The 23,809-nt window shown below is 42.2% G+C and overlaps 1 protein-coding gene across 3 annotated transcripts in view; it reads right to left on the reverse strand.

Moving 5' to 3' along the window:
- The window catches only part of Gfrl (Glial cell line-derived neurotrophic family receptor-like), a 595,741-nt gene that overhangs the window by 340,953 nt on the left and 230,979 nt on the right, over positions 1–23,809 (reverse strand). For all 3 annotated transcript variants that reach the window (XM_033485389.2, XM_033485390.2, XM_033485392.2), the window contains exon 2: positions 19,321–19,443. In XM_033485389.2, coding sequence (XP_033341280.1) covers positions 19,321–19,443 — 123 coding nt within the window. The remainder of the gene's footprint in view (positions 1–19,320; positions 19,444–23,809) is intronic.

A 23,809-nucleotide genomic window follows, 5' to 3' on the forward strand; every position in this document is an offset into this window, starting at 1 on the left:
ATCGACCGGTCGGATCCGATTCGTGACACGGAATATTCGGTTCGCAACTGTTTTGTATCGGGGACGGAGAAAGGATCGCGCGAGCGGACCTCGTCAGAGAAATTGAAAATAAAGAGATAGGGGGGAGAGAGTGTGAGAGAGAGAGCGAGAGAGAGAGCGTAGGGATTCGGGCCGGGCCATGTTCGGGCCGAAACCAGCGAGCTTTCAAAGGATCACCAGGATTATTTTGTTCCTGATGGATGAATTTCGCTGGCAGTAGCAGCACAAGTAAATTCGTTTATACCTTGCCCAGTGTAATCGATGATTCGGCCGGAGCTCAAACGATCAATCATCCGCTCGGCCAACTGTTGACCAAATGAAAGCGTTATTTCGAATGACACGGGAGGGAGAGTCCCGGTGCGGGCTCGGTTTAACCTTTAACCGGACTGTCGAATATGGGACAGGAAACATAAACCTCGGCCGGCGCAGTGGCGCGTGTCCACGATTTGCGCGCGGTATTTACTCGAAACATAAATAACCCCGTCGCGATTCGGCGTCCCGTTAATTATGACAATCATTTGGACCCGTTGATTTGCTTGGGCAATCGCCGCCGCCGCCGCCGCTCCGTCACGGCAAATTGGCCGAGCGGGATCCGCGTTGATATTCGTCGACGGCCCGTCAAAGACACTCTTTTACGGTGACCAGACGAATCTGCAGCGACGCCACCCGTGAAACGCGAGGCGAATTCGTCTGTAGAGCAAAGACGAGACATTGGTGGTTATTATATAATAACCGTGTCTCCTTCGCGTTCGGTCAATTTTTTCTTATCAACACGGCCGCGCCGAAGACCTCGAGAGTTTCATAAAATTAAAGTATTTTATTCGATCGAATTAAAATTTGCAAAGCGAAGTTATATGACATCGATTACTTTTTTCTAGCATTCTTATCTCTTGCGAATCTTAACAGAATTGAGAAATTAGAATGGATTATATATATATATATATATATAGCGTGAAGATGAATGTTTAAATAATTCTGTAATTCGCATATGGGTGACGCGGCAGTCACAGTGTTAAACTGCTACAATAATCCTCTCCGTCTCGCTTTTTGTATTGTTGGGAACTCTAGGATGTCCCATAATTATGTGATTTCTCAGGTGATTTGAAGTAACTTTTTCCTTTATAAAAATTTTCTCCGAGGCCTCGTTCACGAGTTATTAATAAAAAAACACTGACCAATGAGAGGCGAACTCGGCTGACGCTAAGCGGCCGAGTCAACTAGCGGACGAAGCCCGGTTCCCCTTATTGGCTCGGCCGCCTCGCGCCAGCTGATCTTGCTTCTCATTGGTCAATGTTTTTCGTTAATAACTCGTAAACGAAAAAGTTACTTCAAATCACTCGAGGAATCACCCTTTACCAGAAGTTAACATAATTAAAGGAGAATGAACTGTATTGTGAAAAACGCAGGTTTAATAAAACGAAATATATTCCAACAGATAAGATCGGTACAGACGAAGGAAATGTACAATGGAACAATGACATGATACAGAATGTAATGATGTGTCGTGAAGTTCACAAATGATACGATCAAGCGATCGATTTAAGACTAGAAAGCTCTGGCGAAATTTGGAAGAACAAAAGTATAGTAATAAATATTATATAATATATATTATACAATATTGTACTATATATAATATTATATATAAATAAACTAAAATTTCTCTGCGCTTGCAATCTATTTTATTTATATATATGTATGTATATATATATATATATAAAATATTATGTTGTCGTGGGCCATCGGTTAGGAAAGGAAAAGCAGTAGGATTTTCGAATATTCGAAGGACTAAGCAGCGCTGAGCTTTCGTTACGGTGCACGAGGGCAATACCCTAACGAACAGCGTTGCATGGGAAACAACGGAAATAGGTACCAGATTTGATATTGGGATTACTGGAAGGATCACTCAGAGACGACGAGTAAGTCGCGGCGATATAAACAAGACGACCGTGTTGTGTATCTAATTGCGGCTCGTTCACTTGTGCCGGCGTCGAGCTCGAACAGTTGAGCTCGACGTTGTGTACAAAAACTAACGTCACGTGCGCGTTCTTACACACCGACCCAGGTGACACGAGTAGAACTCTAAAAGTGTAAATGTAGGTTTAAATTTTAGACACGTATATACACATCCTTGATGTTCTTTCTTTTTGTCTCCGTCAAAATTCTCAACAGTATTTCTTCATCTCGTCTTCGTCTTCTTTTAACAGCGACGAAAGAGTGCAAGCAAATATCGATCCATTTCACGAAACATTTCACCGTCTCTGCGCACATTTTTCTATCGCGTAGATAGTATCACCATGAATAATAAATGCACCGCGCGCAAATGATACGCGAAGCATGCGTCTACGATGTGTTCACGCGTCGATGTATTCATAATGAAATATGGAAAATGAGAACAGCGGCTGTCGTGACAACTGGCGAAATTATTTTGGAGGGGAAAACACGCGCTGAATTTTGCAGTAGTGCAAGCCGAAATTTGCAGCAGTGCAAGAACATCGATTGTCCTTGTTTAACTGTTTACCGGTGTCAACTGAAATGTCATTGTTGGCAGTATTACTCGATGTATTTGCAATGAAACGTGGAAAATGAGAATTGCGACTGTCGAGACAACTGATTTTGGAGGGAACATTATTTTGGAGGGAACGCGTGCCGAGTTGCAGTAGTGCAAGCAGAAATTGGCCCAGCCCAAGAGCATCGACCTTCCTCGGTCAACGTTTACAACAGCTAAATAAATTATTATTGCGATCAGTATCGCTCGATATGTTTACAATGAAGCATCGAAGTTGGGAATTACAACGGTCAAGACCACCGGAAACGTTATTTCAGGGAGACATGCACCGAGTTGCAGTAGTAGAAACAGAAATTGCACCGCTGAAGAATCATCGATACAATAAATTCTCCGTAATTGACTCTCAGCTTGGAAACAAAAACGGACAATTTGGGAAGAGGAGGAGCCTTGCGGCTCGTTTTTATAGTTGTTGACAATCGGTAACTATAAAAGCGAGTCGCAAGGCTTGCAATTAGGGAGAATTTACTGTACTCCTCGTTGAAGGAATTTATTGTACTTCTCCTTGCTCCTCTAACAGGGGTTAACTAAAATATTGTTGCGAGATACTTCGCGTATTTATAATTGAAAAACCGCGGAACTTAATGCAAAATAAAAATTGTTGGCATTGTCCACAGGATGCGGGAGCTTATCAGCGATTTACGTCGCTTTCGAATAATTTCAATGATAATTCAATAATACGACGGTATTTATAAATTCTTCAAATACACTGTTTTGCATTCGATCTACTCGTGTTTGTCATAAATGCATAAAATCCGTAGTCTAATAATGAAACATTCAAGACGAGAATTGCAATGCTCGAACAAAACCGATCAATATATCTCAAAAAGAATCTGATTATAAATTGCTGATCATTATTGAAATACTTATTAAATAAATTAGTAATATTTAATAAAATATTTTAATCGAATTTAAAAAATAAAAAAATAAAAAAAAAATAAAAAAATAATTAATAAAATACTTATTAAAATACTAATTACCGCAACCTAAGAGAAATCGATCTTCGTCGTTCGCCTCTTGCAGAAGCTGATTGAAAAACGATTTTCCAAACATTCCAAGTGAACGCGGCGAACGAAGGTTATATCGATCACGCGTGTAAGAAGGGAACGATTAGAAAACACGTTTCGGTGTCTGGAAATAAGCGAAAATGGATCGGAGACGGGTGACTGGAGAAGCAAAGGAATCAGCGGCGCGGAAACCAGGTAAGTCGCGGCCAGTAAATTCCCCGGAATCGATCGTAATGGTCGGCGTGTGTACCTTTCGCGGCGCTGCAGATAAGCCCCGAAAGCATCCGGATTAGTATACAGCGATAAATCAGAATTAATTTGAACGTCGCGTCGCCGCGCTATCCCTTTTAACGATGAGTTTTCCTTGCTCGCCGAACCGTAGAATCGAAAAAGAGAACCGGTCGACGATGGTGAACAGAGTTCTGCGGGGATGATGGGGAGGAAGTGAGGGGCTTGCGGGCGAAAGAAAGGGGCCGGGGAAGAAGGGGCGAGAGGGAAGAAGAGGGAGCGAAGTCGAGGGAGATTCATAAATCCAAATAAACGTTTGGAGCCTCTTCTGCCTTGCAGATTTCAAACGATCGCGGGCTTCCAAAGCGAATTCGAATACCTCCGCTCCCCCGCAGCCTCCTCCTTCCCTACGGTTAATATTCCCTTTCGCGTTATTCATTGTTCCGACGTATGATTCAGCGGACTGCGTGGGACAAGGGTCCTTTTAAGGTCGACTTGACATTTGAATTTTAAAGTAAATCGAGTCTTCCCTTCTATTATCGCGCGGTCGACAGGTAATTTCTGGTTTGCCTGCTCCAAAAAGCTGGCGCCACGCTGCCCCGCCGAAAATAGAACCGTTTGACGCGGCTGCCTCGCCTCCGATTCCGCCGATCCCTTGGTCCGCGCGCGAAACCGCCACGGCAAAATGCATTCGCCGCGAGGATCGTTCGGTTCCGGATGCTCTTCTACGAATCGGAATATTTGTCTTGTACGTTGGAAATACATTTTATTCGGTTGAATTGCTTCGTTAACACGTTCCGTGCCACGTGTACCATCGATGGTACACGCTTGCATGTTTACTTAGTGAACTGAACAAATTGTTTACAAGAAATTTAGAACCGAAGAATCAATTTTCACCGCAAGAACGGGCGTTGATAAGTTTTTGTTACGTTGTTATGTGTACGAGAATTAATAATTGCACGTAATACATCAAGTTTTAGTAAAATATCAAAGTGTGAAGATTCGAGTAAAAAAAGCTCGGCACGGAACGCGTTAAGAAGCTATCGCGGAAATGTTTTTCTTCGAAACGGAATTGTAGAACGGCAAACCGGTTTGTGCTGCACACTTTTAACGTGACCTTTCTTCATCGAGCACTAATGAGTCTATCGGACAACGCGAAGACGAGCTTTCGTCGTCGTCGGAAGGAACGGTCAAATTCAGCATATATCATTTTTTTTTCGTGTAAACGGGAGATTCGTTCGCGTGGGATAAAAGCTTTCAACTATTATGTTTTTTGCTCGCTTTGCAATGAAAAGCCGTTCGATTTTAGAGCACGGTTAAAGAAACGGCCGTTAAAAACAGAATACGCGGATGGAGCTTGGCCGTAAAAAGAAACATTGAAAAAAATTAATAAAAATTATTTTTTATAGGACGCGCGCGTGGAACTTTTCTCCGGAAAGCGATAATACAAAATTCGTTTCCATCGATTGAAAGATTTATCAACCAACGTACAACATTCTAAGTCGTTATGATTATTATTATTTAAGCAATAAGGTATTCAAGAAAGATCGTTAGCAGCCCCTTCGAGCTGAAGATACGAAGATGAAATTTTTGCCTAGAAAGAAACGATAAAGAAATTAATGACAAAATTGCTTGCCGCAGATTGAAGGATCCTTTACTCAGTGCACGATATTTTTTAGCGATTACGGCTCGAATTCCTTCGGCAATAAGGTCCTAAGTGGCGCTGGATTTCCAAGCGCGATCGGAGCAACGACCCTTTAAATTTGTTTCGAGCGGCGTCCTTCGTAAAAATAAGAAGCGGGAAGAGTGTCTCGAAGGTCCCGGGTGTTCCGGCGAGGTATTCAGGCGAGGCCGACGCCAGCCAGGGTGGAGATGGTCGTTATTTATGGGCATAAGTAGTGCCCCGACCCCAAAGTGCCACCGAAGCCTTTTAATAAGGGAGTCTTCCCGTAGCATAACCTCCGGCCGACACGTTATTACTTCGGATACCTGCATACTTGGAGCGCCTTGGCCCTACCATGTCCTTTCCGCACCCTCCGCAGCCTCCCTCTTCCCGCGAGGCCGGGGGATTCAGGGAAAACCGTGGTCCGAGGACCGGTTCGGAAAGAGTACTGGAAGCTGCGAAAGCGCCCGACGGGTCCGAAGGCACGAAAATTCCGAAATCCATTTGCAACTGCATCCGTAACTGCGTCCGCTAACTGCGCCGGGGCCGCGACTGTCAGGCGCACCGCCTGAGCGGTTTTCCCTCTTCGGGAAACTCCGAAGACATGCTCGCGAAATTTCACTTCGGAAGTCGAACGCTTACGCCGGACCGAACCGATTTGCCGCCAGATTTTCCGAGCAAGATAAAGACGGCAACGACTTCCGGCCGTTCTCCGTTGTCTTCTGACGCGGGATTTTCGCCCGGCCGCATTAATCTTGGTCCAAGAAACTCTCTCCGGTTAATTTGGAACAAGCTCTCAGGGAAATTGAACCTTTTCCTGCAGTTGGTTTCAGATTCGCGCGGCTGCTGCAGCCTTCGGTTGCGCAAAAACCATGAAACGAACCGTCGCCGAAAAATTGCCGAACTCCGAGCTTCCGTGACGCCGCGCGAGAAAATCTTACGGCGATCAGCATGGGCTCAGAGGTGGGCTCAAGATTCTATTCGAATGACGGATGAAAGGACTGACTAACGAATAAAATTGTATTCGTACGGAAAACGATCGATTTGAATAAAACTGATGGAATATAAAGTGGTTTCCTCGTAGTTTCTCGATTTATTCCTCAATTAAAAATTTTACCGAAAGCTTTAACATTTTGGGTAGATTTATCGTTGATGCATAACTAAAGAATTTGTTTACGGGTGCAGAGAAAGTCATCGGCAATTTTATAATACTACGAGCAGTTGAAATTGAACCGATTCTAAGTGTGTTCGTGAAACTATGTTCCTCTAAAATTACGTAAAAACGAAAACAGTCAACAATTATTCGCATTATTATTCGAGTAATTAGACAATCTCTGTGCGAACAACATTTCAATAAAGAATTATGCTAATAATTTGCTCAATTAATTGATTCGAATAAATAGATGGAATAATTAATGACGAATAATGAATAATCGTCGCTCGAATAAAATATTCGACTAAAGAGAATTAATTCGGGCAATTATCTTCGATAAATCTTTATTAGAGATCAATTCCAATAATACCCGACTCTGCCTGGGCTCGTCGAAAAGCCTGGAGTTTCTACTTTCATATCATTTCAGACATCTTTTACAGAAAAGATTTTGAGTCGATTCAGCATCGAAGAAACGTCGATATCTGACCGCGTGAAAGTGGACGACGCGAAGATGTTCGCGATGGACTAGAGAACGCGGAGAAGTCGATAGGTTATTTACGATTTATCAGGACAAACATTTCCGGAGTGGAATATTGGCGGGGAAACGGACTCTTTCGTAATTATCTCGAGAAACACGGTATCGGTTTCGAAAGCCCGCGACGGAACAATTGGGTCGCTCCGGCCGATGTCGAAAAGAGAAAGAGCCGACGGGACAAGAACGTGTCCCGCGTCAAGCGTATTAGCGAGAACCGAAATGGAGCGTCACAATATTGACAAGACAATTCCGTCTAAATTGTCGCGTAAACAGAAATATCGAGTTTGACCGTTCCCGTTGCGCGCGGAATTATCGCGTGACATTGATCGGCGTCCGATAGTTTTCGTTGAGCGAGCGCAAAAATTCTGATCGACTCCGCGTAGATAAATTGTTTTAAGAAAATACAGTATCACTTTTAGAATTCGCAGCCCTTTACACACTATAAGTCGAATCTGATCTTCATTAAAAAAAAATATAAGAAAGACACATAAGTCTTCGGACATGCGAAAAATTGAAATCTGCATTCTGCAGATTCTGAAACCTTTCCGAACACTTTGCGAGTATATTCTGCGATGTCTATGGCAATTCTTCTCTCTGTTCAAATATTTCTTCATCTTAATTTCAATAAACTAGTCTAAAAGAGTCCACATCACCGCGAAGATCCTCCAAAATCATTCACACAAAATTGTCTTTCGAAGTCAAATTTCTTAATCTTGTTAGACAATTTTTATTCGAAACGACAATCGGTAATTCATGATACAGAAACGTGTCATGCTCGAATGATCTATCTAGCTTCACAGCTAACCAAATCTTTATGCAAAACAAAAATGATCTACGTGCGTCGCAAGAGGAAGCTGCTGGGTGTACATCAAATTCTTCTTGTTCTTAAATATTTTTAACAAGTTGAAAGTATCGCATCGATAGTCTTCAATTTGTCGAAAGTTTCGAATGTCGGCTAATCGTGTTTGCCATAAACTCATCGAATCCCAGTCTATTCGTAACTCTGTCGAAAGTTTCAATAGAAGCGGAAAAATATTGTCCGTCGTTTCCACGAGTTTTCCGCGTACCGTACGCCGATACTCGAAGGATAAAAATGTCGAGCCATGCACAGGATGCTCCGGGTATCGATCGGACGAGTTTCGAACAGTTCGGAGAGTGAAAACGTTCGTGGAAGGCGTCGAATAATCCGTCGGAACAACGAACGAACGAACGAACGAACGAACGTAGGAGCCGCGCGATTAAACGATCGTTACGTGACAATTATGCGAGGAGCGATAGCGTGCGAACGCGCGATCGACGAGCGGAGATTATCGGCGGCGGATTAGCGTTAAGTGTAAGATAAACACCGGGGGAGCAGTTTACGGAATAACAACGCGGTATCTCGCGAGATTTTCAAGCGCGCCGCGGTGGATCGTTCCCATCGATAAGGCTCAGATGGAATGGAGGTCCGCTATAGTCGACAATATTCATCGTATGGGGCACTATGGCGCGAAATAAGGGTCGCGGATAAGATTACGAAGACGCTTCGGGGCGGCACGGGACGCTAACGATCTGCAAAACCGGTCGTATCGGTCGCTTCCGGTGCCGTCTTCTTTATCCGGACGACCTGATACCCGAGCTGCTCTTGTCGATTCAATTTGGCCGGTGTTCGAGTCGATGTAGCCGAGTCGAGACGATCGAAAAGCTTCTGAATTCTTTCCTCATATACACCGCAGTCCACAAGTACAGTAAATTCTCTCTAGAAGGTCCGCAGCTTGGAATTGAAAACCGTAATCGGTGGACACTCGGACGCGATTCTTCGAGCCTCGCGGCTCGTTTTTATAGTTGCCGATACTTTGTGAATGAGTGAGAGAGAGAGAGAGAGAGAGAGAGAGAGAGAACGAAACTCGGGGCAATCAGCAAAAAAAGGTAGCGGACAGTATGCCAATGTACATTAATATGAATACGTAGTAATGCTAGAATAAAAACGATGACTTAACTTTCTTATTTCTAATTCTTTATACATGATAATTTTGTTAATACATCATTTTATATCATTTTTCTTTAGATTCTTCCTATTCAAATGAGACCAAAAACGACATGTTTGGAACCATATTTATTCACTATACGTAGCAAGTAACTTATCTTATTTCATTGCACAAATTATAATTGCAACGAAAAAAGCATTAGAAAAACATTAAAGGCAACGTCAAAGAAGAGGCCACGCATATAATTGAATGTAAAGCAACTTTTTCATCTCACGAGATATTGATTTAAAACATTGTAAACACGTTACGAAAGTATTCTAACATTTTTTACGAATATTGTAGACTGTAATAAAGCAATTCTATTTAACAAGAATTGAGTGAAAGTGTAGTTCTTCCGTCAATAGTTTCAATCGATTAAAAATCATGCAACAGCATTCTAAAATTCTTTCAATATTTGCGCCATTTCATGTTTCTCTTTACAATTTTTACAAGATCCGCCGTCTATTTATTACCGTTACAGCAATATGTTAACACGGTCCGATCGTTAGAAAAATGGACTTTTTCGAAATTCTGGACCGCGGAAGATTCACTCGAGGCAACGAAACTGGCGGGACGGTCACGCGCGGAGTCGCAGGTTGCATAAAACAAGAAGTCAGCGCAAGATTCCTTTCACAGGAATTTCCCACGAGTATTCAGGAAATTATCAGACCCCCAGAATCCTCTGGTTGAAGAATTTACGCGAGCCAGCCCCTCGATAGGGTCCCCGGCACTCGATGCACCCCCTGCACCCCTACGGTCCTCTCTTATCCGATCGATCTTTCCACCTTTAAATCCCGGAATTACGCGGCCCGATTCGCCGATCCACGATCCCGGGCAGATATTTCTCCGGTAACCCTGTTATTAGCACCTCTTTCTCTGTAACCGTTGCTATCGCGGCCTGTAACGCGGTAATCTGATAGCGAAGCGGTGACCAATTACCGGCTCCGGTGAATACTAAATTTATAATCGGCCAACGATCCTCCGGGCGCGATCGAATCGTTCGCGATGCTCAACGCTCGAGCCGCGCTCGCAAAGTTATCGCAACTGGGACAGAAGCTAATATTCGAAACAATTGCGGTCGATGATGCGAACCACCTAACGTCTGTAGCAACAGATTCAATTATTCGGAAGAATCGTTGAAATGCGATCGCTAAATTTCTGACAGAAAGAAAGAAATAGCTACTCGAAGTATGTAATCCATTTCGAACCGATGTTATCGGCGCTGTTAACTGAAAATGAAAATAACACCGATCCATTTCAAATAATGAATTATTATATATCGTTATTACAAAAGAAATAATCCTCGAAATGATTCGAGATAGAAAGATTTTATTCGAAGCGACCTTTGTGTCGATTTGCTTGAAACGAAACTCTTTCTCTGTATAAAGAAATAATCCTGAAAATAATGTAAAACAGAAAGATTGTATATCGAGAAATTTTTACATTTTACTTGGAGATTTTTAATAAATTTTTACAATTTTCATTTGGGTAATTATATTTTTCACAATATTATTGCAAACGTTATTTTTTAATAGTGAAAGATGGTGGGATAATCAGTTGACGCAGTTAGATTTCATAGAGCGGACTCGGAGCTGCTAATTAGGTCACGATATAATTTCCAAAGAGAATTTCACAATTATCTGAAATAATTATCTCAAATAATTATAAGCTAAAACAACGCGTTATTACAAATAATATTTCAAACGTGGCCACGATCACGGATATAATTGTGAAATAAAACAATAAGCTATTTGCGATAATATTCTAATTAATAGGACATCGAATGGGTCCAGTTCTGATTTTTCGTAGAGTGGAGGTACTATTGTACAGCGCAACAAGAGTTTCGAGAGCTTTTACATGCAGGATATCCCGAACCAACGGAAGCACGCCAAATCGATTTCTTTCTACTTAAATCGCAAGAAAAATCGCGCTCGAAACTTGGCGAAACGATGAGTCGCAAACGGTTTGCCGCGCGATTCGTCGAAAAGGGTGAAACGCGGGAAGAGCGAAGGAGAGGATGTGAGAGGCGACTGATGAAAATGTAAAATATCATCGGCGAAACAGAGCCAGAAGAAGGACCGGTGGCAGCGGGCTGCCGAGCGGGCACAGTTTTCGACAATTTTCCGTGTGCGTCAGCTGAACGGAGAATTGTTAATTCGGAGCTGAAGCGTTTCCGGGCAACTGGGCTTTTCGTAGTCGAGCCGAGCGGAGCCGAGCCGAGTCGAGTCGAGCGAGGCGGCGAGAAAACGCGGTAATTAATACGCCGAAGCAGCGGTCCGAAAAATAAACCGTTTTCCGTGGGAAATGCGAACGTTCGGCTGGCGCCGTGCGATTTTTCCCGGCGCATTATGTATGCCGCTCTCCTGATGTTTTATTTACAATATCAACCGCGTCTCTGACAGACACGGATTACTGGAATATGGCTGGCTGCTCTCTCCCCTCCCTCTCTCCCTCTCTCTCTCTTTCTCTCTATCACTTTCTCTCTCTTTCTAGCACTCTAGCTCTCGCTACTTATCTCTCTCTCTCTCTATCTATCTCTCTCTCTTTCTCTCTCTAGCTCTCTAGATCTCCCCATTTATCTTTCTCTCTCTCTCTCTCTAGCTCTCTATCTCTCCCTATTTATCTTTCTCTCTCTCTCTCTCTCTCTCTCTAGCTCTCTAGCATTCTCTATTTTTCTCTCCCTCTCCCTAGTTCTTTAGCTCTCCCTCTCTCTCTCTCTCTCTCTCTCTCTCTCTAGCTTTCTAGCTCTCTCTAGCTCTCTCACTAGCTCTCTCTATGTATCTCTCCCTTTCTCTATCTAGCACTCTCTAGCTCTCTCTATTTATCTCTCTCCCTCTCTCTCTCTCTTTCTCTATCTATCAAGCTCTCTCTATCTCTCTCACTAACTCTCTCTATTTATCTCTCTCCCTCTCTCTCTCTCTCTTTCTCTATCTATCAAGCTCTCTCTATCTCTCACACTAGCTCTCTCTATTTATCTCTCTCTTTCTCTATCTAGCACTTTCTAGCTCGTTCCATTTATCTCTCTCTCTAACTCTCTTTATGTCTCTCTCTCTCTCTCACTCTCTCTCTCTCTCTAGCACTCTCTATTCCCCTCGATCTATATTTCCCTCACTGTCTCTCGAAACGCAGAATCATCGGCGAGTAATAAATCCGGATGGGAAAACGGCAGCGTTTCGGTCACCGGGAATCGTTCAATTTTTCCTCGAGGCTGTATATCAATTTCTGTGAAAAAAAACACCCCCGCGCACACGAGCACGCATACAACAACGTTCCGTTATGGGGAACGCGCGCGAACAGATTGCGCGACGGGCCGCGAGTCCGCGTCGGAAGAGAACACTATCTTTTTATTAGCAGCGTTATCAACGGAACGAGGTTGCCCGCGATAATTTAGTCGTCGCTCCGCCGTCGTGTTTTCTCGCACGCTTCGCAATATCAAACATGCGCCGCCTTCGTTTGCTCGGCAAATTAAACGCGAATTAATCCCAATTACCTGAGACGCGTCGCGCGCCGGTTTAAAGCGGACACCTGACCGCGAAGGACCGCGAATTTTTGCACTTTTCCGACACACGCGCGGACATCTGAGCACCCACGTCCCCGAGGGCTTTAGTTAAACTTTTATTCGCCCTTGGAAGTTGTTTAAATTAAGCGGAATATTATACTAACGGCAGTTTGCACTTCGTTTGGGATAGCAGAGCCGTTTTTAAGTTTAATTAACGGCTTAATATTTATCGAATAAGACGCGCGTTAAGTATTTTAATTAAAAAATAAACAAAATAACGGAATATATTTTTTTTTGGTCAAAAATGAACAAAATGAAAGAATATTTCTTTATTTAAAAGTGAACAAAACAGAAGAATACTTTTTTATTCAAAAGGAAACAGTATAAAAAAGTACTTTTTTTATTAAAAAATAAGCAAAATAAAGGAATAAAAGAACGAAGTATGTATTATTTGTAATATGTTTTATTTATATTAACCTAAATGATTCGACATTCTGAACAATTTTTTTAAGAAATTTCTAACCGTTTGTCTCTGCTTTTGAAAGAATTATTAGAAACTTGTCGATAGATAAAGTATTAATTATGCATTACGTTAAATGTTCAGGATGAATCAATGTGTGATGAAATATGTGTGAGTGAATCTGCCAATCGATATATACAGCTGGCGTTTTAAAACTTGTAAAATGTCACATCGATGCGAGCTACTATCGGCCCCAATCTTTAATCTTATTTCATTGAGTTTCTATATTTAGTCGGATGAATCTAATACAATATACGAACAAAGATCACAAAATACTACCAGAAATATAATGCAAGAAATTGTGCAACGATCGAGAACCGTGCTGTCCGAGCTAATTGAAACTTTGTCCAATCCACGGCGTCGAGGAAGAAGCATAAAGCAGCAAAACCGCAGAATTTACAAAAAACTTCTCAGGCCGAAGAAAACCGCAAGAGTATGCCACAACGAAAGTGTTCAAAAATACAGAACGTTGGTTAGCATATTAATTGAAATTTGCCCAAGAGGTCGCGCGGACAAAGGCTGACCGGAATTTCCAAAAAATCCCGCGAACCAAGGCCGCCCTTTTCGCTACTCCCAGCGACGAGACCACCGAAATCCGCGGTCGCCGGGCCCTTTGTTTAGTTTAATTGGTTGGGGCTCCGTTTACGTCCGGGACTTTCATTCGATCTAATTGAAGCTTAATTTCTGAGCGCCAGGCGAGAGCGCGAACACCGGGCAAACACGATTATTCAAGTTATAACGCGAGCGCTGCCGCGAGAGCCCGGGAAAAAACCGGCGCGGATAAAGCAGCACTTGATTGGGGGACGGATATAAAATTCAGAAAGTTTGAAATTTAATCCTGTCGCGGGCCCGATCTAATTACATCTTCCTCAACCGCTCGCGAGGAACCGTACAATTTTGCGGCGTCGACGCGCACGGGCCACTCAGAGTATTAGTATCGGATTACTTGAATGGTGTCCACGTAAAGTCCTCCATTGCATACAGCTAAGACCATTGAGAAGATTTAAAATCGAAAACTTAGCCATCCGTTGCAACGTACCAACAGCATTAGAGCATCTACTTCTATTCTACCCTATTCAATTTAATCAATTACATACAGGAGTCAAAATTCTCTACTTGGATAGCATAATACATCATATGGTCGTCAAAGAAACCAAGATGTTGTGGCGCCTCTATAAAACCCGTGGAATTGTACATGCTTTAGAAGAACCTTGAGAGCGTCTGACATTAAACACTGAACTTTGAGCTTTCGAGCTTCGAGATTTTTGAGCTTTCGAGTTTGCTAGCTTCGTGCTTTCGAGTTTTTGAACTTGCGGGTTTTGTGCTTTTTAGCTTTTTGAGCTCGCGAGTTTTGTGCTTTTTTGTGCTTTCGAGCTTTCGAGCTTTTGAGCTCGCGAGTTTTGTGCTTTTGAGCTTTCGAGTTTTTGAGCTCGCGAGATTTTGTGCTTTTTGAGCTTTTGAGCTTGCGAGCCTTCGAGTTTTGTGCTTTTGAGCCTGCCAGTTTTGTGTTTTGAGCTTTCGAGTTTTTGAGCTCGCGAGTTTTTGTACTTTTTGTACTTTTTGGGCTTTCGAGTTTTGTGCTTTTTGTGCTTTTTGAGCTTTTGAGCTTGCGAGTTTTGTGTTTTTGAGCTTTTGAGTTTTTGAGCTTGCGAGCTTTCAATCGTAAACATGTAGAATATTTATAATCGTGGTTTTATAAATACACGGATGTGAACACCATTTAAAACGGAATAACTGCTAAAATTGGTTGAGATGGTAAAATGGCTAATTTGCTTGACAAATATTCTTCTAATCGTCCAATGAATTTTCCATCGTCCCAGAAAAATTAAAATCGCGTCTGATGCAATATATATATATATATGTTTAAAAAGTTATTCCATTTTAAATCTCGACCGAGATCGACGGATTGAACTGATTTTTGATACCGTGCCGGTATCGGTTACCGATGCCTGGCCGTCAAGAAACATCGCCAACAACGTCTACATCCGCAAACAGTAATCGCTGGCCCGCAGGTATTAACTCCGCGAACCTGTTTCCGGGATTGATATCCGCGGACCGATCTGATAAGATTAGGTTTTCCGGTTCAGCGAAAATTAGTTCACGATTTTCAGTCGAGCAATTAGCGATTGAGCTACGGTATGCGATCGATAGAATTCGTTTCTCTAATTATACGAGCTTTTATATAATTTTGCATGGTTTACCGAGCATATTTGCTAGTTTCCATGTTAAATATTCAATATCTATTGCATATTTGCTGATACATATATTAAATTTTCTAAGTCGCATTTTTTTAAGATAACAAGGATCGAGGATCGATGGTTCATGCGGCTTTAATTATTTCGGCTCGAAAAAAATAAACGATGTGCTCCAAATGACAGCAAATACGTGTGCAAAAAGTTAATGCAAAAGAGTCTGTCGAGATCCCTATAAAAAAATCTGAATGGAGGTCCGACTTCGGGTCCGAAATCGCCGCTTCGTAACAAACCACCCGCTTTAAGTTTCGTTGTTCTGTCTGTTGAACGCGCCGAATTGGTGGATCGGCCAATGGCACGGGTCAGCGGTATTTCCATGGAGGTTTCCGAGGCGTTTAGCTAATTTTTCCGCGCACCGAAATCCCCGGTAATTATTGTAAATTGCGCTAAAATTACAACCCTCCGACCAGAATATTGCAACGTTTACATTAGCCCGGCGTGGTCGTTGACTCGTTCGCCAGTTCGTTGGTACGTTTCGTTCGTTCGTCGGATTCGCCGATGGACATTCAACGAGCTCATAATCATCCGTCCATAAACAGTCCGGCTGCCGGAACACGAATCGAGATATCGATCCGCGAGGCATCCGACTTTCTCTCTCTCTCTCTCTCTCTCTCTCTCTCTCTCTCCCTCTCTCCATCTGCTGCTCCCACTTTGTCGCAGACCGTGTGCTCGCTAGAAATTTCGGCTGTTCGAGCGCGCACAGCTCGGCCGGAAGTTGCCGATACACACTACGCGCTTCCGGTCATGCCCCCGAGAAACTTTGACCCCCGAATTACGCCCCTGAACGAGCATTTTTGGTCCTGTAACGCGCACCTGCGCCATCCGCTGTTTTCGCGAGCCACGGAACACCGAGGCGAGCACGCGAAAATATTTTGTAATAATTAGAAGATCCTGGAAGTTGGGACTTCATCTGTGATTTCTTCGAGGTCTCAACTTTGAAAGGTAGTATCAATTTATTAGTAGTATTATATTTAATATTATTATTAGTATTTATATTACTATTATTATAGTGTATTTATTAGTACTATATTACTATTATTATAGTATTTATAAGTACTAAATTACTATTATTATAGTATTTATTAGTACTATATTACTATTATTATAGTATTTATTAGTACTATATTACTATTATTATAGTATTTATTAGTACTATATTACTATTATTATAGTATTTATTAGTACTATATTACTATTATTATAGTATTTATTAGTACTAAATTACTATTATTATAGTATTTATTAGTACTATATTACTATTATTATAGTATTTATTAGTACTATATTACTATCATTATAGTATTTATTAGTACTATATTACTATTATTATAGTATTTATAAGTAGTATTAATTTTTCAATTGTTTTCGATTGTTGATTAAATTACTGCGATTTTATACATGTTTCTAGTTTCTTGTGACTGTCGCATCTACAGTGTAGATCACTAAATCAAAACAATTTATTTATGAATGGTACGTAGCACGACCGCGGATAATTATGGCACTTCATGGCGAAAAGTTTTCGAAGGAGTTCGATTCAATTACAAATGTCTTAAACATGGTACGCGAATAATTACTTTCACAAACAATGTTCGATATAGCGTATTCAACGAAATTTAAAATTAAAATACTATTTCATAGGCCCAAGGTGTGAAAAAGTTAAAGAAATAAATTTCCTGGGGAAGCCAAAACGGCTCTCGCATTAAGAACCCATTTTCCAAATCTGTGGGTTTGCCTGTATTTATTCCTTTTGTTATTACGAAGAAGCAAAATTGTTGTATTTTCCAGTCGACAGCAAAAGAATACATATTTCAGTTTATAAACGTGTATCCACTTCCAATAAAAGTGTCGTTAATCGAAAATTAAGATTTTTGAACAAATGAGTCCCATATTAGGCATCTTCGCTACTTCATTTCATAAGTACGTAATATTGTTGGCAGCTGAATAAAAATTCCTCGAGTGCGAGACCCGACCATCCAACGACATTCAAGTTCGACATTAACCCTTTCGCTGCGGAACGCCTAAAATGAATTACTCTCTCAGCAGCCGGCGCGATAGTAGATTGTCTGTACGAACGACACGATACGCGCGACGCTCGTAAGACGGTGTGTGAAACCGATTTTGCTGGTTTTTTCTTTGAGGCGACTGGCCGACACGGCAGCCAAACAATAATAGTAATAATGATGATAATAACAATTTTAGAAATTTTTAATAATCTTAAATAATATAGACAATTAATATAATATATTATAACAAAATTTAATAATCGAGCGCCAAAAGGCGCTGTTCGCTGAGAGAAAGTGTCTATAGCCGAGCGCCAAAAGGCGCTGTTCGCAGCGAAAGGGTTAAAATTGTATCGCCCAGGTACGTCTGACGTGACAAACTTTCAACTATTTTGATCTCGTGGGACATATCGGTGTTGCGAGTCTCCTATCGGCCAACCACGACGATTCACAGTAAAAAGAATCGAGAGGAAGCCCGCCAATTAGCGATCGAACGTCGAAAGGCCACAAGGAGTTAAACAATCGGTTCTCCAATTAGCAAGCCGGTATTTAACAGCAGTCGATCAATGTAGCGATTGCGGGTAGAGCAGGAAGTATTTGCAAACGGTTGACAGCGAGCTAACGAGAGAGGAAGAGAAACAGAGATGAAGCAAGAGAGAGAGGGAGAAGCGGAGGAAGTGAAAGAGAGGCAAAGACGTAGAGAGTGACGGGTTTATCGTCGACGAGACACCGAATTATTCACAATCTGCGTCACGGCCGTCGGTGACGGCGAATAACGCGATTTCCATCGCCACGCGGTTGCTACAGAAGTAGTTGGAAAAAGGAAAGAGTGAGAGAGTGAGAGAGAGAGGAAGAGTGAAAGAGAGAGAGGGGGAGAGAGAAGGGAGAAGAGTAAAAAGAAGCAAAAGAGAGTCGAAAGAGGGGCGAGAAACGTGTCTGGCCGAGAAGGAGGCGAGGAAGAAGTGCGAAAAGAACGAGGTCGTCGACCGTGTCTCTGGTCGGCCCCGTTTCTCCGCTTCTAGTTACGTCTAGGGTAAGGGAACGCGGACGCTCTTCGGCTCCACGAGCCGTTGCCCCGAACCAATCGCGCCCTCGAGAGCAATTATTTAAAACAAGAAAAAGAGCGAACCGGCGGGCGAATTTTTTCCCTGAAACCGAGCCCGATGAAACTCGCCCCCGCACTCGGGCCGAGCGCGGAACTCGATCCCCCACGCGATTTTAAAGTACCCACTGGCTAGCCAACCGATTCGATGGCTCCGTCGTTAACAGGATCGTCACCGTCACGTATCCGCAACGACCGCGATTTCCTGCGTTCGTGTTGCTGGAACTACCAAGGGGAGCCAAAATTACTTGTTTTCGGCGTTTCTTACAATCGTTACTCGTTCTCGGTACATTTTGTTTGTTCGGTTGTTTTTTTTCTTAAATTTTGCACGACTTTTTCTAAAATATGTAAACAATTAATTACGTAAAGCAGTTTCCGCTTTTCGTGCACTATTTCCAACTCGTTAAAATGATTATGCGACGAGATAAAAATCTACGCAGCTCCTGTATATTGTAATTAGTGCGGACGAATTTAATCTTGCAGGAAAATCCGCGGTTTCGGTAATAACGGCAACAGTAAATAATTAAAAACGCTATCATTGTAATAGACAGATCAAAGAAGCGAGTCCGATGTTTCGCTCAATTCCGTGATTAAATACAAAGTTCACCGATCGAAGACGACGGTATCAGTTTGTCGAACAAAATGTTTCAGAACGGTGTCCGAAGGTCGCTTGGCTAAGAGATCAGATTTTCCCAGTTCCGAGCTATCCGCTTTAGATAAAAACGATCGCATATCGAGGTTTCCATTGCTCACCTATTTCAGGACCGCAGACCCTCGGTATAATTTCTAGAATTGCGCTGCAGCTCGGATCGTCGAAGCACAATTGGCGAGCGTAAAGGCAGTTCAGTATGGCGGCCGGCTCTTTGATGTCGGATCCTGAAACCAGACACATTCAACGTCAGACGTAAATCCTGTGCGCAACAGTTTCGTCGAAGACGATTCCGGCGACATCGATAACGCGTTTATATCGCATAAAGCATTTAACCGCGATACAATAGAGGTCAAGAAACTCGATGCACACTCGATGCGTATTTAAATCAGTTTCAACCAGTTATTGGGTTGGCAACTAAGTAATTGCCGATTTCAGTTATAGATGTCTCTCACTCCCATTTTTATGATATCCGTAAATGTTATATTATAAAATTATTATTATTATTATTATGTTATTTTTATTACCCGTAAATGTTAGCAACTGGACAAATTTAATGCAGCGGTCAAGGAAACGCGACCAGAATTGGTCAATCGTAAAGGTGTTGTGGCGGACCAGACATAAAAAGACACATCCTTCAAAATCCTTGCGTCTTCCCGACGCAAGGCGTACACACCGCAATAAAACAATAAAAACGTTGGGACACAGCTTCGGACCATAGGTCCCGGATCACCCCGGGCGGAAAATCTTCGGGAAAGGCCTTCGCCCTTCCCAAGGACTTTCCCTTACCAATTTCAATACGTTCTCCCCAATAAATACGAGGACCTCTCGACCGGGAGACGTCAGTTAGCAAGTTTTCCTCCGACTCTCAACGTGTTCATATTTCTGTCTCATCCGTCACTCGTTTACCTTTACCTTCTACACACTGTACCTCATCGCCTTTTGTTACAAGTTATATTAAAGTTCTCGTTATATAAAAACCAAAAAAACTCTCTCGGATTATTTTATATAAACCGTCGCAGTAACCCCTGCGACAAAGTGTCATTTCCAGCAGGACAATGCTAGGCCGCACACGTCTTTGTCCACTCGGCAAAAATTCATGGATATTGGTTGGGAATTGATGTTACACCCACCATATAGCCCTGATCTCGCGCCATCGGATTACCACTTATTTCGATCCCTGGACAACTCCCTTCGTGGTAAAACTTTTAACGATGACGACGCTGTAAAATCTCACTTAACTCAGTTTTTGACCGAAAAGGATCAGACTTTCTACGAGCGTGGAATTTTCAAGTTGTCGGAGAGATGGCAAAAGGTCATCGAACAAAATGGAAAATACATCACAGATTAAACTTCGTTCCAAGTAAAAAAAAATTTGTTATTTCATTGAACAAATCGGCAATTACTTAGTTGCCAACCCAATAGCTGTTCCAATCTCGTTGGAAAGTGTGTAAGTTACTCTAATTATACTGCGTACGTTTGATTTTCATTATATTCTCTTCAAATACAACATTATTATGAAATGTGTAATTTACTGAAAAACATGAAAGTATAGTAGTGCCTTTCTAATTGACGCTCAGATTGTGCACAAAAATGGACAATTTGGGAAGAATAGGTACGATTACTCGAGCCTTGCAGCTCGTTTTTATAGTTGTTGACAATTCGTAACTATAAAAACAAACCGCATATCTCCTATCCCTAAATTGTCCATCTTTTTTAACAATCCGAGCGTCAATTAGGGAGACGTTACCGTGTACGTAAATACTTAAATGTTCTTCATTGAATTATATATTATATAATTATAATTATATATTATATCCGTTTTAACCTATTAACTGTTTTTGACGAGTAACATTTTGTGTTACAACGAGTATACTCGTTGTGGAGAATTGGCAATATCTCGTGTTACGACGAGCATAATCGTCAGAGACAGTTCTGTACAATTTCAACTCTAATTACAATGTTTGAAAATACAGTATATCGTCTCTAATTTTCCCTGAGCTTGTAAACAAAACTGAACGATTTGAGAAGAGCGGATACGATTATTCGAGCCTCGCGACTTGACGGTACAGTCGCCGATTGTCAACAACTATAAAAACGAGCCGCGAGGCTCGAATAATCGTATCTCCCCCTCCTTGTCCATTTTCGTTTACAAGCCGAGGGTCAATTAGGGACAATATACAATATTCGTCGGCATAGAAAGATTAACTTTGCAATGGCTGGAAGAGGGTCTCTAATGAACTGCTGAAATAAACGCTGCAAATAAACTGATTACGGGGGATTTTTACGCAGTTGGCACTGCAGTCGACTCGTTAACGAAGGGACCGTAATTTTTCCTTGATTCCGGCGTGTACTGAAATTTGTCAAACTTCCTCTCGGTGTTGCAGAAAAGCGCGGGAGGGGTCATTAATAGCTCTGAATCGCGTAGCGACGATAATTTCAGGTCGGAAGTTGCTCGAACGAGAAAGAGAGGGAGAGAGAAAGAGCTGGAGGTATCGGAACGGTCACCGGGAAAGTAGCCTGAGAAAATGAAAAGCAAACGACCGAGCAACAGAGACGGAAAGGGATGGAAGACAGAAGCATTCGCAATTTAGCATCCCCTCGACAAAGCGTTTCTATTATTTATAAACGGCAATAACGCCGGCGGGGGTTACTCCAGTCACGAGAACTCGCGTTCCATTCGACTCGGGGCAGGAACGGCAACGAGCAATTGATGCGAGCACGGCATGGATCGCGAACGGGATACCTGGATCCTCGTTTTTTCTCCTCTCGCGGCCCCGCGCTTCCCCGAGCTGTCCAACCGCCCGCGATTTTCCATTGTGCGCTGGAAAAGCAGAAAGGCCGGACGAAGAGAGACGAATGGCCGAAATTACACGGCTCGGGACGGTATCTAATTGGCTCGGTCGAAATTAATCGAAGATTGCTGTGCAATCAAATTTCGTTCGAGGCAGCGACACGCGACACGGGCCAAGCCATTTCCATTATCGCCGGTTAATAAAACACGCCGGCGCGCGCAGACGCGTCGCTAAACAGTTGGGTTATTGAAACGTTGATCGGTGGGATACGCGTGATTTCGGTTCGTCAAAGTGCTCCGACTCCGATCGACGGTGTACAGGGAACATTTGCGTTGTTGGCGGCAAATTACTTTGATTACGGTGACCGATGACACGTTTGCGCTGGTTGATGTTCCAACGGCTGAAACGTTCTTCGTTCCTCGAATAGATTAGAGGGTAATTTTGTGGATTCTACGGGGTGTTCCATAATTATGTTAACGCCCGGAAAGGGACGGTTCCTGGGATCATTTGAAGTAATTTTTTCCTTAGCGAAAATGCAATCCGCGGCCTTGTTTGCGAGTTATTTGCGAAAAACAGTGACCAATGAGAGGAGAGATCAACTGCCGCGAGGCGGTTGAGCCAACGAGCGGTCGAAGCCCAGTTTCGCTGATTGGCTCGGCCGCCTAGCGCCAGGCGAGCTCGCCTCTTATTGGTCAGTTGTTTTCGTAAATAACTCGTAAACAAAGCCGCGGATTGCATTTTCGCTAAGGAAGAAGTTCCTTCAAATGACCTCAGGAATCGCCCCTTTCCGAGTGTTAACATAATTACGGGATACTTTATATATTATTATTATTACTATTATTATTATTATTATTATTCTGAGTCATCAACAGATTTCCTTTCTGGTTTGTACCCATCATGAACGGGCTATGTCAAGTTCATGTAGGTATCTTTATTGTAGAAATCATTTTACTATTGTTGTAGAGTGTTTAAAATGATTGCTTTTTATATATGCGAATATTTGTGTGTTCCTAAGTGTATCATATCTGTATGAACGATTTTGTAGTTTTGTTATTATTATTATTAGCGTTATCATTATTATTATTATTACTATTAATATTATTATTGTTCTTGTGGTTACTGTTTTGGTTATTGTTGTTATTATTATTATGCATTTATTAACAAACATATTCGCGAACATATTATAGCATTCACAACAGGAAACAATAAGACGATACTGCCAGTGACAGTTTCCTACTCCTGCAACGATGACAATATTTACAACGAAAATATTCGACGACTACCATTCAACTTCGTGCATAACCAATCGCGACAGTATCGCCGAATCGACGATGAAAGTAACAGAACCAGACACGAGAGAACACCAGAAAACGCGAAATAGAATTTATCTCGTTAATCGCGAAACGGTAAAGAACAACACGATCAAATGCAAGTTTGCGCTACGTTTGGGAAGTTTCAAATATTATATAAATGTTCTAGTAGAGTTACATCAAACAGTCTAATTTCATTTCAACGAGCCGTTGTTCCTACCCAACTTCGTCAGCGTCCTTTAATATCGTCGCAGCCGGGAGAAGCAGGATTTACGACACCGCTAAATTCGGCACGCGAAGTTACAATATTCGTGGTGGCAACAATATTTGAATGGGGCAAAACGAAAACGTTAAATGTTACAAGCGTGGCGCACTGAACGAAGATGAACGAATGCTAACGTATCGCGAGGACGACGTAGAATTGAAAATGAAGTCGATAAGAATTCGCAAACAACGATACGATACATCGATCATATATAGTATTATTT

The sequence above is a fragment of the Megalopta genalis genome, chromosome 7 (assembly GCF_051020955.1).
Source record: "Megalopta genalis isolate 19385.01 chromosome 7, iyMegGena1_principal, whole genome shotgun sequence".
NCBI classification, from domain to species: Eukaryota; Metazoa; Arthropoda; class Insecta; order Hymenoptera; family Halictidae; genus Megalopta; species Megalopta genalis.